We start from the raw sequence: 20387 nt of genomic DNA on the forward strand, positions 1-20387 counted from the left end.
GTTGGTCTTCCCTGATGAGTCTGGTAAGTGGGACAAGGCCTGACTTGTGGGATTTCATTCACCAAAGCTTGAGGACGAACAGAGTGGATCATGAGGAAATGAATCTTTTCAAGTCATGCTTGGCTTTGTGATGTATCCACATTGTAGACCCACACAGCTGTGCTGGGGCAGTCAAACTAGGAAATCTCCAAGGACCTACTCTAGCCACAACCTAGAATTCACCAGGCCTCTTTAAGGATCTATTTCCAGACAAGAGGTGGTAGGATGAATATATCCATTACCCCAGATCTCTGATTATGTTTCACAGTTAACCATACGAATCACAGAACTGTAGCTCTATATGAATGTTTGAGGAAAACAACACATATGCACCCTGCACACCCATTTTTATATAATGAGCCTCTTATTAAGACACCTATATTGGTGTCAAAATCACAGATATTTTCCATTAAAAAGATGACAGGATAAGGTACACTAAAGGGAAGAAACAAATTCTGTCTCAGGAAATTTATTTCTACGTTAGAGTATCAATCAAGTGGTTCCAATTCATATGTGAGAAATTATTCTTTAAAAGGCAGAAGTCTGGATTTCGGGGGAGAATAGTACCTTTCCCCCCATTCTCTAAGCCATTGTCAGGTACCATCTTTGAAATTATTTTATTCCCACATAATTGAGAAAAGTATAAACATTTCCAAAATCTTATTTTATTATGTTCTACCAGATATGCTTTGCTAGTACACAGTGCTATAACAAGTATTTTCTGCTCAACAGACTATACAGTATTCAAAACCTCATCAAATTTTATAAACATGTCAAATATTTGGTTCAATGACACCAAAAGAGTCTCTAAAAACAGAATGTGATGCTAAAATAAGTAATTAGAAAAGCTGCTTTTGAACACTCATAGGACCAAATACTACAGAAAAGAGTAGAGAAGAATAATGACAAACTGAGGCACACCAAGAGTGACTCCTCCAACCTGTACACCAGGAGCCTCAAGTAAAATCAAAAAGCAACGGTAGCACCAGAGTCCCCATGTAAACCACAGTTACAGCTTGTACTTTAATTTCAAAATGGAACCAAACCAAACCAAACCAACCAACAAAGAAGCCGAACAAACAAAGCAACCAACTCCCTCCAGCATTTGCAGCTGGAAGGTCTTTTCCAGGAACCTTGGAATGGCACCAGAAGGTTGTTAAATACAGGGAGACAAAAAGCTCCATTACACGTTGAGCTGCCACTTCATTTTTTATGTCAAAGGAAACAGACACCAAAACCACGATGACTTTTAGGGGATTTGACTAGAATCTCGACAAATGTCATATTTTCTGCTTTCTTTTAAGAAGATATTTTCAACACGTAATTTTTCAGCTTCCTGCAAAACAGAGAATAAAAAAATAAAGCTCTAATTTTCAAAGACATACATATATTTCTGGCATCATTAAATTTAAAATATTGAATTAGATTTAGCAAAACTTTCAGTTTTTCAAACTACTTGCTATACAATTAAAATTAAATGCCTGGATTCCTGCTCAGAGCAGAGATTGCAGTTGGAGCTCTAGCCCCCCTGAGAAGTCTCCTGGAAGGACCTCAAAGGAAAAGGCAACATACAGTGTTTACCTTCACTTTGTCAACCAAGCAGAGACGTTTCAGAACTCCCAAAGACAAACTGAAGAAAGAAGTGAGAAGGTTATGGAAGGGGGAGAGAAGGAAGGAGAATCACAGAAAGAGGAAAAATCAAGAAACCAGCCTAGAGATGATGAAGCCTCAATCTCAGGCTCCATGTTGACCATAGGTGCCACCATGACAGTTTACCATGATCCAGAGAACAGTGGGAGTGAACAGAATGCTGATGAAGAATTCATCTGCTTTCTTGGCCCCCTCAGCTTCTCCCAGAACATCATGAAGACCTGAAAGATACCCTTACGGGTGCTAAGTTCTGACCTGCCTACCAGAGTGACAGCGCTGATGTTAGTGATGGTGATAATTCTGATGAAAGCAATGAAAAGCATGACAGCAGCAGTGATCCCAATGACAATCACAGCCATGATGATCACGTCAGTCATGTCTACAGCAATGACCATGTGAAAGTTCAAGAACAAGGAAGGCACCCTGGTGACTTCCACCTTCACAACATGCAAGCTGAGTTAGAAGACACATACACAAGTGCTATAGGGAGAAGTGGAAAAGCTGTAGAAGTGAAAGAGGAAGAGGAAGAAGAGCGCCAAGAGAGTGAAGCAAGAAGTCAATGGAGAGATCAGGAAGTCCCACTGCCAGGCTCCACTTCAGGTGATGGTGACACTATGTCTACTTCAATTGACCCAAAGAGCAATGGAAGTGAAGGGAGTTTTGATGAAGAACTATCTATAGCTCCTTTGGCTCCCTCATCTGTCCCAGGACAATTAGATGATTTTGAAGATGACCTTATGCATCCCAGGCTCCCACCAGGAATCATTCTTTGGATGTATGGGGCCAGGAAGGTGTCCCAGCTGCTTTTTCCCTTTTGATCTTTCCCTGTGTAGGTTGAGCTGAGGGACTCCAAGTGCCAATTTCCAATGCCAGTAGGAAACCCCATACAGCCAATGTGCATTCAGACTCAAGAGTCTGCCAGTGACCAGAGATGCTGCAAGAGAATGATGGGGCATTTCCTCAGATTCTCTCCCTCTTTCTTTCTGGCTTTTCTTTTTCTCCAGTGGCTAGCTGGACATAAGGGAAGTCTTTACACTAAGGAAGCCAGTGTAGTATGGTGCACCTGCCTACCCTCTCCCTTCTTGAGGCAGCTTTTAAGACTATTAAGAATCCCATCTCAAAACTTGGCAGATATGGGAGGTTTGGGGCTTTATGTTGGTGTTTTTTGTGGTTGTTGTTGTTTTGTGTGTGTGTTGGTCATTTGAGGTGACTTCCCCTTTCACCCCCTGAAGAAAAAATCACTGGTAATCTGAGATGACTCTCTGGGACGGGATGAAGGAGGAGTGTGGGGTAATTCTGGTGATGGAGAGAAAGATTTCGATAAAATTTATTTTAAAAAACCAAATAAATAAATAAAATAAAATTAAATGCCTGATAGTTATGTAACCAAAATAAACTAGACAGGAGGCATATTTGTTGTACAGTATGGCAAGGACCTACATATTTTTACAATTACATATTTTTAAATGCCTTGAAGTGAGTGGGTTCTTTTAGTCTACACCAGTTCAATAACAGAACTTAAACATGCATGAAAAATCAGTGTATTAATGATCTCAACATTAAAACATACTTCAGTTAGTCTGGCATTGTCTTTCTTCAGTTTCACTAGGTACTGAATCTTCTGATTCGGATTTGTGTGACCTACTAATTTGCCATTTTCTTCTGCAAGAAACTCCACCTGCTTCCTTAGCATGTTAATCTCCTGTAATAAAAGAAGAAAAAATGAGAACTGGTTTTTGCCCTGTTATTTATGCCTCGAGTATTGTGAGGGGCATTTCACTAGAAGACAGAAGAGCACATAGACCTGAAGCACCAAGTATGGGTAAGGTCCTTCTCTCTAATCAGAAGCTTTATTTATTACAAGTGCTACAGCAATTTCCAACCATGGAAAAATGAACACAATAAACAGAAACAGAATACAGAATACAGAAGAGTTCTACAAATGCAAGTGGCCCAGATAATACTGACTCAAACCTGTAACATTTTGTCATTTCCTTCATAGAGTTCTTCCAGCTTGGATCTCAACTGTTCCTTCTCCTGGAAGGCTTTCGATTCCAGAGCTCTTGTCCTTTCTACTTCCTCCATCATTTTAAACCAGTCAAGCTCTTTGCCTGTAAGGACATCTTTGACTTCTTTTAATCTAAAAGGACAAATGTGGTTTTATGAGTAAGTGTGATGTTAGAAATACTGGATGGTCTTCATATGTGTGAGTTCCCCTCAAAGGGGCCTCCATATCAAACCAGTCACAAGGAATGTACACTGAAGATCCTTGCTTACTTCAGGCACCTGTGATTTCACTGGTAGCTTCTCTGTATATAACTTAAGATATTCATGAACTGTTATGACTGAGAAAACATCATTATGATTGTTCAAAACTCTGGTGATTGACCTTGATACACTTAGCTGGTCTGGTCCTTAATCAAAGTTAATTAGTAGGCCCCCAAGTGAAGGCCCAGAAGGAAATCACTTAATGCCAAGTACAAGTGAATTCTAGTCAACTAAAGCATATTTCTAGGGCCCCCTGATGAAGAAGCACAGGGTTCCTCCCTTCCCAAATCTATTTTATCCATAGAACCCCAAGAAGTCTTAGTACCGAGTGTTGGCAAAGATATAGAAAAACCAAAATTCTGTGAAACTGATTGAAGATAATGAGAACTCTCACACATACATTAAGGGCATGGGTGCCCTAGAGAAGAGGAGTCACCCTCAAACAGAAACGGGAGTCATCAGATTATACTGAAGGATCCCTTTGGGCTGTATATTGAATTAACTATGTTCTCATGTATTCTTTTATTTGACTAAATATTCCCCAATTACATTTTAATCAGGTTCTGGTGTGAGTTGCATGTTTGACAAGTCTGGTCTACAGGAAACCATTTTAATAATAACCTAATTTACAATGTTATTTGAAGGCTCAGAAACAGGTAAGGGGGGAGGGAGTGAAAAGGAGGCTAAAACGCTACAGCTACAGGAGGGCATTTGAGAGCCAACCACAAGTGTTCTTTTAGAATCAAAAAATCACCATCATTTTAAGGATAAGTCAACTTAGCAATAATTTGATTTTAATTTTTCTGAATACAAACAGCAAGTGACTAGAATGAAGATATGACACTTTCCCAAGTTTTTAAAACTCTAACACTGATCAAAAATCTCCTTGTTTTTGACTAATAGGACATTGAACTTGTATTCTTTCTGACTAGTAAAAACATACTGGTATGACTGTGCAAGAATATTACATATAACATATATGTAATATAAATATGTAAATACATATATATAATTCCTCTTTAGTCACATAGGAAGACACTGTATGTTATAAAATCAGATTTTTTTATTACACAAAAAGTTGCTGTATTGCCAAAGTTCATACCTTATTAATCTAACAAATGCTTCTTCCTCCTTTATGACTGAAGAAGGAAAATAAGGAAAGATCTAGAACAATTAAGTTTTAAAATCATGAAATAATATTTAACTTACTCTGCTTTTATTTTCAGCATTTCTTCAATTGCTTTATTCTGTATAAGACCAAAATGGAAACATTACTTTGGTTAAGTTTCTAAAGACTTGTTTAAAATAAATTTTTTATAAAGATAGAAAAACATAGTCTACTTTGTCCCCAAAAATGCAAAGGAAAGCGAGTCTTTGCTCTAATGATCACACGCTATCATTTGCTGAGGGCGTACTAAAATTAACAGTGCTATTTACCTGCAGAAAAATAAAAAATAGCAAGTAACTGAATAACCACTTCCTTCTTCCATTGGCTCCTTCTCTTCCTGATCACGCCCTCTGTGCACCTGTCTCTCTCCCAGAACAGGCGTTCCCGAAGAAGGGATTGTTTTTGCTTTTCTCAGCGCTTTGCACAGGACTTTGCATATATTCAGTGCTTAATAAATATCTGATTCTTGAATGATTCCAAAAGCAATATCAAACCTTTACTTCACAAACTTGGAACTCAGATAACTTAGAGATGAAAGGGCCCTCTGTGGCTAGCTAGTCCAACCCATATCGGAAAAAGAATCTCATGCAACATGTTCAACAACCCTCTTTTACTGCTGTGATCATTGTGAATGCTACTGGCTTGTTTATAATCAAGATAAAGTTTATCAATACTCAATTTTAAATGGTCTGAAATGACTATCACTTCATATCTAAAATGTGGTACCAAGAAAAAGGAGATACTTTAATTATAGCCATAAAATTACAGACAAGGAAAGGGAAAAGACTTCAAGTCCGCTAGTCCACCTCTTGGGCAAATCATGAGTCGGACTAACTCCAACCTTTCCAGCAAAGAGCCATCCAACCAGCCTCTGTATGAAGGCCTTCAGGGCCATCACTTTGCTGCCCATGAGGTAATCCTCATCTGAGGGCATCTCTAAATATGTTGAGATAGGCCTGCCTTTGTAACTTCTGCTCTTCTACACTGTCCCTGCTTGGGCTTCTTTTCTCTAGGCTGAATGTCTCCAGCTCCTTCAGCTGATCCTTGAACAGCATGGCTTCAGATCTACATCCTCGCGACCTTCCTCTGGATGCCCTTCACTTCATGTTTGTTCCTTACGAAATGTGGCTTGCACAGCAGAAATAACCTTCCCAAGGAGGTAATAACAGTAGACTATGGCAGGAGAACGTGCTACTTCATTCTGGATTCTACTATTACGGAAATAATTTTCCATATCTACATCACTGCTGTTTATGGCTGGGCTGGCTTTTATCCTACAACAGGCCATCAGGACTGTACATGTAACATGCAATTAGGATCCACTGTACTTTTCCCACAAGAAGTGATTTCTACTCATCTCTGCTATTGTTCCATATTCATGTAGTTAATTTTAGAGACCAGGTGTGGGTGGAATCAAAGTACAGTTCAATGAAATTATTTTTTAAGAGTTAGCAACTGGTAGTTAATATGCAGGAAGAGTAACTTTCTAACACCAAGTGAAAGCAATAAAAATGTTTACCAAAACAAAAAAGAGGCTTTTGGATTTTTTTCCTGTCTTAAAAAGATGAGGTACATACCTTAGCGAGCCTTTCTTCAGCAATTTCCTTTTCTTGTTCCTTTTTCAGTTGATAAATATCTGGATATTCTTGATCACTATGTAAAGAAATGACAAAAAATACTGAAAAAAATTTATGAAGTGTAATTTTACATACTTCCTAAAATCAAAATTGCTTATCAGTCAATTATTAAGACTATCAGTGGCAATTTTATGGGTGGTGATGGGGGAGAAGGTCTTGACCATGATTTGATTGGTGTGGAAGATTCTCTGGTATTCAAACTTCCTCACAAAGTCAGATAAGCAACTCATCTGTAACCTGTAGTCTTACCAAGTCACCCAGCATATTGAGAGGTTACGTGATTGGTCTATGGCAGGGGTAGGAAACCTGTGGCCTTCTAGGTCCTTAGGTGTGGCCTTTTGACTGAGTCCAAGTTTTCCAAAATAAATCCTTTTATTAAGAGGATCTGTTCTGTGAAGTTTGGACTCAGTCAAAGGGCTGCACTTGAAGACCTAGAGGGGTCACATGTGGACCCTAGTCCCTTACCCTGGCCTATGGTCATACAACATATATACAAAGTGGAAGAGCTGAACTCTTGTGTTTCTGACTCCAAATTTGGCTCTTCTATACACAATAGTGTCTCTCACTAATAACAACTAAATTAAAAATTCATATTAGCAGTAAACATGTTTCAATAATTTCCAAGTACCATCAATTTATTGAAGCAGTTTTGGAAACTGCTAAACTTTATTAACTACTGCTCATAGGTGGGTGAATTAAAATTTCCTATGGAAAAAAACCTTCATTCTTTAAATAATCACAAGTAACAAACAAGGAGACTAAAGGGTTTTGTATACTTTTTCTTACCTGCTTTCCTTTTGCTTCTTAACATCAAGTTGGCTCTGTAGACTGTGATTGATCTCTGTTAATTGCTGAAGTTCTAAGCGTATGTTTTCTAATTCACATAACTGCTCCTAAAGACATATAAAACATGCCTTTCAGGCAGAGCCAAGATGGCAGGTTAGGTGCAGCCCCCCAACTCTGTCAACATTGCCCTTCAAACAACTTTAAAATAATGCCTCAAATCAAATTTTGGGGTGGTACAGCTAATAAAAAGTTGGGGGGAAATATTTTCACAGCTTTAGAAAACTAAAGAGGTACTCAAGAGAAGTCTGTAACACCTGGGTGGAGGTCTGTCCAGAGCCTACACACACAGCCACAACAGCAGAAGGTTCAGGAGCTCTCAGCCCAGATACAGTAGAGGGTTGGAGGACTGGGCAGAATGAGATTAAAGAGAATCCTTTGCAGGCACTGGGCATAGCTGGCACTGATTGACAACTACTGCCTACATGCAGTTTTAGGTTGCAGTTTCAGGGCAGAGAGGAGGGCTGGTGGTCAGTTACAAGAGAGCAGGGGTTCTGGTTCAATTCCAAGGCAAAGGAGACCCAGCACCCTTCCTTGGTGGAGACCAGAGCACAGAATAGAAGAGCAGTGACCATACTTCTCCCAGATCACACCACCTTGGAAGCACCCAAAACTTGCAGACCCCCCTGAACAAGTTCAGAAAACAGAAGCATGAAAAAGCCTGAAGCTTGGGACGACGCCACAACAACAAGCAGAGCTCAACCTTAACATAAAGTTCAAAGGCAGGAAATAGATTGGAAAACAGCAAATAACTTAGAAAGAATTTGACCATAAAAGCTACAATGGTGGTAGGGAAGACCAAGATAGAAACTCAGAAGAAGATAGCAATATGAAAAAGGCTACAAAAAAACCTCAAAGAAAATTCCTAATTGGACCCAAACCCAATAAGAATAACTGGAAGAGATAAACAAAAGGCTAAGAGTGATACAGGAAAAGAAATGAAAGTAATGCAAGAAACTTAAGAAAAGAAAATTAACAGCTTGGCAAAAGAGGCACAAAAAATACCGAAGATAATGATACCTTAAAAACCAGAACTGACCCAATGGTAAAAGAGGCACAAAAATTCACTAAACAAAAGAACTCCTTAAAAAGCAGAATAGGTCAAATGGAAAAGGAGGTACAAAAATTTATTGAAGCTAATAATTCCTTAAAAATCAGAATTGGGCAAGTAGAAACTAATGACTCCATAAGACAGCAAGAAACAATCAAACAAAGTCAAAAGAATGAAAAAATAGAAGAAAATGTGAAATTATCTCATTGGAAAAACAACTGACCTGGAAAATAGATCAAGGAGAGATAATTTAAGAATTACTGGACCACTGGAAAGCTGTGACCAAAGAACGAGCCTACATGCCTACATGCCTACTTTATTAAGGAAATTATTAAGGAAAACTGCTGTAATATCTTGGAGGGTAAAATAGAAATTGATGGAATTTGCCAATCTCTTCCTGAAAGAGATCCCAAAAGGGAAATTCCCAGGAACATTATAGCCAAATTCCAGAGCTCTCAGGTCAAAGAGAAAATACTTCAAGCAGTATGAAAGGAACACTTCTAATGTTGTAGAGCTACAGTCAGGATCACACTAGATTTAGCAGCTTCCATGTTAAAGGGGCAGATGGCTTCGAATATGATACTCTGGGAGGTAAAGGAGCTAGGATTAGAGCCAAGAATAACATTAAATTTAAAAAATGGATGCTTAATGAAATAGATGACTTCTAAGCATTCCTGGTGAAAAGACCAGAGCTGAAGAGAAAATCCGACTTTCAAACAGAAGACTCAAGAGAAGCATAAAAAGGTAAACATGAAAGAATAATCCTAAGGGAGTCAATAAAATTAAACTGTTTACATTCCCACCTGGGAAGATAACACATGTACCTCCCAAGGACTTTATTTATCATTACTAGGGCAGTTAAAGGGAGTTTACATAGAAGGCATAGGGGTGAGTTGATTATGTTGGAATGACTGCCAATAAAGATGAAGGGGTGAGAAAGGGATGTACTGGGAGAAAGATGAAGGAGAGGTAGAACAGGGAAAATCTCACATAAAAGAGGCATAGAATGGAAGGGAGAATGGGGGTGGTGGTGGTGGTAGAGGTGGCAGGCAATGAATAAACCTTCCTTTCATCAGAATTGGTTCAAAGAGGAAAGACCACACACACACACACACACACACACACACACACACACACACACGATTGTGTATAGAAATGTAACTTGCTCAACAGGGAAATAGGAGGGGAAGAGAATAAGAGAAAAGTGTGAAGGATGATAGAAGTGAAGTTGGGGTAAGGAAGGCAGTGGTTAGAAGCAACCACTTCAAGGAGGGACAGGATAAACAGAAAGAAAGAAGAAACAAAGGATTAAAAACATCACCAGGCCCCAATTCAATCTTAAGTCTCTCCTTGTCCCTTGAGGATGCTCAGGTCTCCAATGTTCTTGATCTCGTCCCCTCCTGATGCTGGCATCTGCACTCTTTCCCAATTCATTACCCACTCAACTTCTTGTAATCTGACTTTTGTCTCCATTGCTCTATGGAAACTGCTCTCTCCCAGGTCACTGAAGACCTCTACATGTCCCAGTCACATGGCCCTTTCTGAGCTTTCATCTTTCTTTCTTGTTTCCCTAGTAGTACAGTACAGTATAGAAGAGTGGTATAGACAATTTGTCTGTAGTATAGAATAGGAGAGCACCATCATCTTCTTGGGGTGATCCCTCACAGGATTATAAATATGAGATACTATAAAAAAGTAAGCTGTTCTTCTGCCCTCCAAGGATGGTCCATGTACTGTTTTTAATAGGAAAGGACAAGTACCTTCATTCTAAGGATTTCCATGTTTTTGACATCTCTTTCTTCATTCAATTTTGTTACAAGATGCTGCAAGGAGATTGTGGAGGCTCTTCTGTCTTCTATTTCTTGTTCTTGTGTTTCGAGGAGCTTTGCCAGATTTGCTTGAAAACTAGGTGGAGTTTTAGGACTCTGCAAGATATAGTAGATTTTTAATTCTTAATTTTAGTGATTTTAACAAAAATTTAATTTTAACTGCACTAGCACCACATACCCAAAAATGTCTTATTTGGTTATTGCCTTCCACTTAAAAATCTAAAGAAGAGTTTGTTCTATCAGCCAAAAGGCACAGAGAAAATAGTTTCATTACTAATGATATATGTTGTTTCAAAGTTTGCAAAACATTTTATAAACACTATTTCATTTAGCCTCATATCAACCCTGCAAGGCAAATTCTACAGATATTACTATTCCCATTTTACAGATGAAGGAATAGAGGATGAGGGAGGTTAAGTGCCTTTCCCAATAGCACAGAGCTACTGAGTGTCAAGAGGCAGGACTTCAGACCAAGGTTGCCTCTGAATCCAGCACTTTCCTGTGCTGTCTCTTAATTGTGTATGAACAATTAAAAAAGATATTTTCTAACTCTAATTTTCAAATGGGCACTTTTGTCATCTCTGAAGCTGTTATCTCTGGAAATAAAACTGTTGTTCTAAAAGTACCTGTGGAAAAACAGAAGCGGAATCCATCACACATTCTAGGTGCTTCATTTTCAGACTATATGCTTTCTTCTTCTGTTCCAATTCTTGAACTTTTTGGCTTAGCTATGAAAATAAAACAAAATATTAACTTTGAAAAGAATACAGATTTCATGTCCCCAAAGAAAATGTAAGCTTTTCAGAGGATGTGAAAATTCTTCACAATTTGAAACCGAACAAAACGTCAAATATACTACATTCATCCTCAAAAGTCCAAAGTCCTACTAGAGTTGCTGTTCCTACCACATGGTTTATTCCAATCGCTGTTAGTTGAAATTATGTTTTTTCATAACCTTGTTACCATCCACTAAACGAATAAACCTTTTATCTACTCACTATCAAGGTATTTGACACATTTCGAATGGCCTATTGTTAGCAAGAACAAAGCTGCCTTTATATTAGAAAATCTCCATGTTTCCAAAGATTCAAAATTCGATATTCTCCAGTTTCACTTAATAATTTTCTGGAAATTATCTAAAAGCTGTCCCCGAGGCTTATGTGAATTAGCCAAATTTAAATTACCATTTCATTTAGAATTCTTACAGAGATGGCCTCATCTAAGTATACCTGTTCCTGAAGTTCCTGAATGAAAGCTTCTTTCTTTGCAAGCTCTTCTTGGGCAGACTGAAGCAACACAGAATGTTTTGTGGAGGCTTCTGTTAATTTGTTTAGCTGGTCAGTGGCGTGTGCCAAATCTTCACACAACATGTCTCTCTGTTAGAATACAATACCCCACAAGCCCAAAGGAAAAATGCAATGTTATCTGTGCCAACACCACAAGGAGTCAGTAATCATTACTTTATATATTCTATTTAAAAAGTTAAAATTAAATATTACTTTAAATTTTTCTTTAATTTTTCCACATTTTAAAGCCATTTCATTTCTTAATACAGCTCTTCCCACTTCCCTAGTCAGAGTGCTACCTGATGTAACAGAGAATGAAAAAGAAAGAAGAAAAATTAAATAACACATCGATTGAATCTGGCAGCATATAAAATGCCCCACATCCACAGTCTTGTATCTCTGCAAAGGAGAGGGCACATTTTCTCATCTCTTATTCACAGACAAGATTGGTTAATATAATTACACAACATTCAGTTTAAAACATTTTAATACTATGTTTCAAAAAGGTTTTAAAGTCACAGTCACAAAACCAAATCTCAGCTAATGCAGAAGAGACGGAATGCCTAATTCTCATAGGTTAATGACCTGAAAACGGCAGAACAACGAGCACCTGGGGCAGTCCAACTGACATCACCAGTTCTATCTGTGTTTCCTGACTTTTTAAAGCTCTTGCTTAAAAAAAATGTAATTAAGGGCTTTGACAGGAACTTAAGCTCCAAAAGGACTGGCCAGCACTTCATTTGAGGCTTTTCTCCTGTGAGGAAGCATGAACCCAATTACTGAGGCCAAACTGCCCCCTGAAACTGCAATCTGTTCCAGCATTGAGGGTCGAAAGAGGTAAGTTTCCAAATTAGGCTTGAGGTAGTACAGGAGTGCTTGCTTAAAATACAGTCCAATTCTCCTCCTAACTAAAACCAAGGAATGTTTTCATTTTCTTGGCATTTTCTAAGGCACTTCAGATAGTCAACAAGCACCTGGTAAATGCTCACTATGTGCATGGCACTGTGCTGAGAGCTGAGGTTACAAAGACATCCAAGAACAAGATCCCTGCCCTCAAGAGCTCACATTTGAGTGACTCATTTGGAGAGGGTTCTCTGGTGTAGAGCTTAGAGTTTAGAATCAAGGTATCATCTAGCCCAGCCCCTCTTCTGACTCATGGGGAAACTGAAGTCTGAAGAGAGTTACTGTTCAAGGCCATGAGAAGCATGACTAGGGCTAGAACTTAGCCTGATCAAATGCAGTGTTCTTTTCACCAGGCTATCTCTTTTATGTTATTTGAATTTTAAAAGAAAAGAAATAACAAAAATCCAGAAATAAAAAATAAGAAAAAGGCTATGACAAAATAGAATGCCATTAGCAGCTCTACCAGAGATAAGAAAATGCAGATGACCTCAAGGTGCTGGGGTGTGAGACCTGGTCCCCCAAAGCCCTAAGACTGTATCTAAGTACCCCACCCCCACCACCCTGTGAGAAAATTTTCCCTTGTTGCAGAACACATTCTCTTGTCAGGACACAGGAGAGCCTGGTCCGAGGAGTGTTGTCCCTGGCTGGCCCAAGGACTCTCTTGGCATCAGATTCCCAAGGTCCACGCCTCTGGCAACTAAACAAAAAACTGTCTTTTCTCCCTCAATGTTTGGTATCAACAAAGTTATCTCTGCAGACTCCATGTATTTTCCCTTCCACAGATCACTGACACCTGTTCCCAAAAGCACCTGGGCCCCTCGCATTACCTAATTAACATCCTTAACATTCCTCTCCCTGACCCTTTTCTATATAAACTTTAAATTCACTCCCATTAAGTTGCAGGTTCCCCAAAGGAACTTTGCCCATTACTATTGGCATTGCAATAAAACTTTTGCCACTTGACTGAAAGAAGGCTTGAGTGTGTGAATTTGTTCCAGGCAATTCTTCTTAGGCATTCTAAGGGTCTCAGCACCCCAAACATCTTCAAAGGCAACTCAGAAGCTAGCATGGATTCCAGAAAGTCTAAGGGGAGAATGTTACTTTTTTAAAAATTCCTATGAAAAATCGATTTATAAAAAATTTCTGTTAGCCATGTTGCAAAAACAAACAAGAAACCCCCTCCCCCGCAAATATAAAAGAAAAAGCAAGAAACAGTGAAAAAAGTATGCTTCCATCTGCACTCGGAGTTCATCAATTCTCTCTCTGGAGATCAACAGCATTTTTCATTATGGGTTCTTGGAACACTGCCTTGATCAGAGTGGCTAAGTCTTCCAGAGTTGATCATCATCACACTACTGCTGTTACTATGTACGATCTTCTCCTGGTTCTGCTCGCTTCATTTTGCATCAGATCATGAGTCCTTCCAGGTTTTTCTGAAACTACCTCCTTGTCATTTTTTATAACGTATAGTATTCCATCACAATCATATCCCACAACTTCTTTGGCCATCCCCCAACTGGTGGGCCTCTCTTCAATTTCTAGTTCTTTGCCACCACAAAAAGAGCTACTACCAATATTTTTGAACATATAGGTCCTTTTCCCTTTTCTCTGCCAATCCTACTGCACAAACCAAAATATCCCTTCTCCAAAATCACTAACCGTTATTTGATCCTGGTGCCACCTCTTCCAACTCTCCAAGCATTAGTCTCCATTTTCCTTGTATTTCTTGTCTTCTTGTAAGTCTGAGCCAACAGTCCTGAGTCCTTGGCCAAATTACTTTAGTGATTTAAACATGTTCTCTTGCCTTACCATCTACTTAAAACTACTTGCCCTCTGGCTTCTGATCCCACCAGCACAATGAAATTTACCTAATGCCAGTCATGGCCTCTTTCTAGTCAAATCTAAGTCTTAGGTGATATAGGGGATAGAGAGCTGGAGGCAGGAAAAACTGCTTCAAATCTGGCTTCAGGCACTCGCTTGATGTGCAACCCTGAAGCAGGCATGTCCTTTCACAGCCTCAGTTTCATCATCTGTAAAAGGGGGATAATGATAATAGTATCACCCTCAGAGTGGTTTTGGGATGAAATGATTGGCAGGACTTTGCAAATCTCCCCGGGCCTGTGATTGTCTTGCCTCTATCCCTCCCAGCTCTTCCAAGACTCTGCTCCCCTAACAGGTTTTGGTATTCTCTATCCATCATCTCCATCAAACATTTCCCCAGATCTACATGTCCAGTCTAACCACTTGTCCTAACTTCCAATTCATGTTTTCTGCTGCTTATGGCATATATTCATTCAGATAACCTATCAAAAGGAAATTCAACAACAAAAGCTAGACTATTTATTTCCCCCTTCTAATCCATGTATCCTTCTCATTTCCCCATTTCTGTCAATAAGATAACTACTTATCCAGTCATGAAAACTTGAGAACTTAAAAATCCTCTTGGAGACTCCTTTTTGTTTTCTCCAAACTCAGTCTAGAGTCACACAACTAATACATGAAAGAAGAGTCTGGGTCATCCTGACTGAGGCTAGATCTCTGCTCAATAGGACATCTTGCTTCTCTTGTTTAGGATTATAAAATAACCATCAAGATATACATTTTCCATGCAATCAATGTTAAACATTTCTGGAAAGAAGTTATCTGATTTAAATAAATTAACAGTAGCTGATAAAAATGGGCATATATATTGTAAGTAATCTAATAAAAAAACCCATATACAATATATAAAAATTTACCTCAATATCATCAGACAATTTTCTCGAATTAAGGGCTTGTTTCAGTTCCATAATCTGTTCTTCTTGTTTCTTTAAATCTGCTTTACAGTCATCTTTTTCAGTCAAGGTAGAGTTATATTTGCACTGAAGAAGAACATGTTATGATCAAAAGAGCTATTTATCTGAACACAATGCAAATTAAAATGTTTTAGTACGTAATGAAAACCCAGCCTGACGACCACATGAGATTACCATGTATCTGGAAAACAGAAAACTATAGGTGGCGAGAGAATGGGACATTCTGTATTGAAGGCAAGTGGTCAGAGGGATACAAATCATCACAGGTACAAAGAGACCCCTGAAGAGTCAACAGAGGGAGAGATATGAGGCCAATACAGGTGTAAACTTTTCCTGACATCATATTACAAATGAGGGCTTTTACTGTACTTAATTGCCAATGCCTACGTACTGTTATCTTGTCTATTTTGTATTATATACCATTTATATACCCCACCCTGCCCTGCCCCAATAAGAGCTATGGGCGATTTCTCATTATTACCATATACTGTTTATGGCTATAGTTTTCTCCTAGCTTACGTGAGACACATAGTATGATAATCCTAATCTTAATAACAGATCTCTGTGAAGTTTAAAGGTTAACCATGAATAAAAAGTTTTGGTTAAGACAAGGCAAAAAATGCAGCGGATGAGCAGACTGCTGGGGACAGAGGCTGCAGTCTATATAAATGAATGATATTAGAAAACCATCCAAGAAATATAAAGGAAAAAAAGGAAAATACTAAGTACTAATTTTCTATGCAGAGAATTGTAGTAAAAAAAATCCAATCCAATTTCACACAATAATAATATTTCATTATTAATAGAACTTACTGTAATGTCCTCTAGTTCTCTTGTTAACATATCTATACTCCCATTTTTCTCACTAACAGATGCTTTCAGGTCCTGGATCTGACTCATGAGATCAGCTACAGCTTCCTACAAAGGAAAGAAAAATATCATTTTGTGAAAATGAATTCATCATTCTTTGTTAATGGTAATGACCAGGAACTCCTAGTTCTGAGTTGTCTGTTTTCATTTAAAAGGAGACAGTTCTAATCTATACCTCACTTACGTTCCACATTATTGTACCCTGCTGTGTACCAAGGGTTCTGTAAAGTTCCATAGAAGTGCCTTAGATGTGAAAGACTGTACAGGCTAGAAGAGCTTACCCAACCACCAAAATTGGTGCATGTGTCTACTTCTCTCACTGACAACTTAATTATTAGTACAATTCAAGGTTCTGAACTTCAGATGTAAAGACAACAGTCTCTCCAGGATCTCACAACAATGAAACTGGCCACCTGAGTAAAGCCACATGACCTGCAGGTGCTGATTGGGAAAGTGACTACTCTCGGCCTCAAAACACAACATCGATGGTGGAAGTTTTGAGAAGACATAGAGTATCTAATATTTCTTTGGTCTTTCATATAAACTCCAACCAATTAATTAATCAACAACCATTTATGAAGTGCTTGTTATTTGTCAGGCACAGGGGACATAAATACAATACATAAAATAATTCTTATTCCCAAGCAGTGTTTAGCAGGGTTGACGTGTATGTGTGTGTGTGTGTGTGTACACACGCACACGTGCACACACACGCATGCACACACACATGCGCACACGCACACACACAGACACACGCAGACACACACGCGCGCACACACACGCGCAGACACACACAGACACGCGCACGCGCGCGCACACACACAGACACACACGCGCGCACACACACAGACACACACGCGCGCACACACACACATGCATATGCGCACGCACACACACGCATGCACACACGTGCGCACACGCAGACACACACGCGCACACACACGCAGACACACACGCAGACACACACGCGCGCACACAGACACACACATGCGCACGCGCACACACACAGACACACACGCACGCACACACAGACACACACGCACACACACATGCGTGCGCACACACACGCACGCACACACAGACACACACACGTGCGCACACACAGACACACACATACACACATGCACACACAGACACAGACACACACACACGTATCTCTAGAAAAAATAGTTAAAGAATAAGTACAAAGCAGAAATATGAGGTAGCTGGAGAGAGAGGACACCAGCAGTTGAGGGGCTGAGGAAAGAGTTCAATGGTGAAACCATTTTTGGCTTTGTCTTAAAGGAAAAGAGGACGTCTTTGAGGTGACGCATTCCAAGCATGTCTGGGAGAGAGAGTGTTGTGCTCTAGAAGCAGAAAAGGCCAAGGGCCCGGAATGCATAGGAAGGAGAGGAAATAATGCGGGGGAAAGATTGTGAAAAGCTTTAAAAACTAAACAGAAATGTTGATATTTGATTCTAGGGCAAAAAGGAGACACTGGAATTTATGGAGTAAGTATGTGACATTTTTCAGTTCTATACTTAAGAAAAATCACTTCAGTAGCTGTATGAGAAATGGGTTGGAGTGGGGAGACCCTTGAGAAGCCAGTGCAATTTGGAGGCCACTGCCTCAATAACTGAGATTTCCAGCAATCAATATCCCTCTAGAACATATCACCACATGCTGTGAAAATGATCACTGGTAATTTGTAACAAGGCCCTGATACTTAACTCATTAAGCTCAAATACACTCTAAAGACCACTCCTACCTAAAAGAGAATTCTTAATAAGCTTGGGTGTATGATTTCTTAGCAAAAAAAACCAAGAAGGTGAAAATCTGAAAAAAATAGAGGTTATTAGGGATGGAGGCATACTTAATTATAATTATATATATTATATAATATATGATAATAATTATATATAATTATAATCACAATTAATAAAATAACCAGGTTCTTTGGTCTATGCTTTTTTTGTTTCTTAGCTACTAAAACGGTAGCCACTCGACACTCCACAAGTTAGAAAAGGGATCACATCGTCAGTATTAACAGCATATGAAAAGCCAGTCAGTTGACAAACATGCATTAAGTGCCCACTACATGCTGGGTGCTGTGCTAATAAGCACTTGGGGATACAAAGAGGCAAAAGACAGTGCCTATCCTTGAGAAGCTCACATTCTAATGTTGAAGACAACAAGCAAACCACGTGTTATTCAACAGGAGAACTAGATAGAAGACACCAGGACACCTTCTAAGTCCACTCCATGTCCCTGCTTTACTGCATTCGAGTAGCAGTGTTTCAATACTTGTCAAACTTTAGAAAAAGAGGAAATGGAGTCCTGGTTTGCACTTCATCAGTATGACTATGTCAGGAAGGATACAACTTCACTTTCAACTTTTATGGGGTGAGAAGCCCTTCGCCTTCTTACCTGGTCAGCGGCCTTAGTTTTTTCCAGAGAGATGATGGTCTTCTCTGCCGTGGACAAGCTCTGTTCTAGCTTCTCTATTTTTGCTGTCTGGGGAGTGAGGGAGAAAACATAGGTTCTTTCCAGAATTTAAATTTTCTTCATGGATAGCATCATACCTAGATTCTATTTTAAAAGTACAATGTTTTCTAGAACCCAGATCTATTTACAAAGTTAACTGAAAATAAAACGTGACTATTGGTGCAGAGATGCAGCTGTGATCGTACAAATGTGCACAAAAGGGAAACCCTCTAAGAGACCACAGCTACATATTATATAGTATCTCTGAGTCATGGAAGGTAGGCAGCTAATTTAATAAACTAGAACGGCTAGAAATCCTACTTCCAATCTTCTAAAATGTCCTCCCAATAAACCGATCAAGAACCACAAAATCTCTAATACCGATGTAATAACATGCTAGTTACCTGCTGCTCACACTTAGCGATCTCTTTCTGTTTCTCCTGCTGTACTGAATCAAGAACTTCTAAGAACTTCCTGAAAAAGAAATATATTTCATAGGTGACTTATTTCAAACAAATATTCTATGAATCTAAGCAATCAACACTTAAAAAGCTAATTTAAAGTTACATCCCCACTATGATCATGACATAATTTATATCAGATCATATAAAGATATAGTTATAGATTAGACATTTTAATAACAACTGTTTTCAATCTTCTAAAATTCAATTTTGAATACCTACTTAGAGAAACTCAGAATACTTGAAAGATAATTATTTATCCTGGTTACGGTTTTTAATTTCTTTTTAACAAAAACAACAATGACTAAATGGCAAATATTGGACAAATTAAGTTTATTTAAACTTTAAATGTTTAACAAAAAGGATCTAATATTTACTGTGAAAATTTTTAAAAAGTTACTATTTGCAATCATCAGAAATAAAAATTTAATAAAGGTATTAAATTTAAGATATTCTATAATTGTGAAGAAAAAGTACTAAACAGTACTCACTTAGAATTATTTTCTTTGTCTTCTTCCAACTGCGATATCAACTTGTTATTACGTTCTTTCTCTGTTTCTAAAAGCTCCAACACATTCTAAAGGACACAATTTGTAACGTTTAATACCAGGCATATTAACACCAATAACACCTATTCAGTCGATCTGCTTTTTCTGGTGCCCACCATGTAAAAAGTAGGGAAAACAGATGCAAGATACTCTTTATCGAGTGGGACTTCATCTGAGCACTGAACACAAGGGAAGGATTCAGATAACTGGGGCAAGGTAGGAAGAAAGGACTTACAGATGGGAAGAAAATAGTGTGAGCAACACTATGCCCCAATTGAGAAACAATGATTGGAATAGTCTGGCTGCTGCTAAAAGAAAACTTTGGAGGATAAAGTTCAAAGTGGGGTTAGGGCAGAAGCCCCCAAACTGTCTAGTTATAGAAAACAGATACTATTTCATAAACAACAGGGCACCATGGATGGTGTCTAAGGCAGGGGAGTCACTGAAGGTTTTCAAGCTGGGATACAAAATGATCAAAATGGTCACAGAGCTATATGAAATCTAGTCTCTCAGTTCAAGAAAAATTTCAGTGATTTCAATTTAGATCTATCCATTCAGCTACAGTCTCTCCTAAAA

The 20387-nt window shown here is 38.7% G+C and overlaps 1 protein-coding gene across 3 annotated transcripts in view; it reads right to left on the reverse strand.

Moving 5' to 3' along the window:
- Positions 1–688: 688 nt before the first annotated feature.
- Positions 689–20387, reverse strand: part of KIF15 (kinesin family member 15) — a 64079-nt gene continuing 44380 nt past the window's right edge. For all 3 annotated transcript variants that reach the window (XM_072651413.1, XM_072651414.1, XM_072651416.1), the window contains exons 22-35: positions 19755–19840; positions 19207–19276; positions 18746–18832; positions 16283–16387; positions 15413–15535; positions 11715–11861; positions 11112–11213; positions 10417–10581; positions 7549–7655; positions 6703–6778; positions 5167–5204; positions 3664–3829; positions 3260–3391; positions 689–1375 (exon numbers count right to left, since the gene is read on the reverse strand). In XM_072651413.1, coding sequence (XP_072507514.1) covers positions 1289–1375; positions 3260–3391; positions 3664–3829; positions 5167–5204; positions 6703–6778; positions 7549–7655; positions 10417–10581; positions 11112–11213; positions 11715–11861; positions 15413–15535; positions 16283–16387; positions 18746–18832; positions 19207–19276; positions 19755–19840 — 1491 coding nt within the window. In that variant the 3' untranslated portion in view covers positions 689–1288. The remainder of the gene's footprint in view (positions 1376–3259; positions 3392–3663; positions 3830–5166; positions 5205–6702; positions 6779–7548; positions 7656–10416; positions 10582–11111; positions 11214–11714; positions 11862–15412; positions 15536–16282; positions 16388–18745; positions 18833–19206; positions 19277–19754; positions 19841–20387) is intronic.

This window comes from Notamacropus eugenii, chromosome 3 (assembly GCF_028372415.1).
Source record: "Notamacropus eugenii isolate mMacEug1 chromosome 3, mMacEug1.pri_v2, whole genome shotgun sequence".
In the NCBI taxonomy this organism is placed as follows: Eukaryota; Metazoa; Chordata; class Mammalia; order Diprotodontia; family Macropodidae; genus Notamacropus; species Notamacropus eugenii.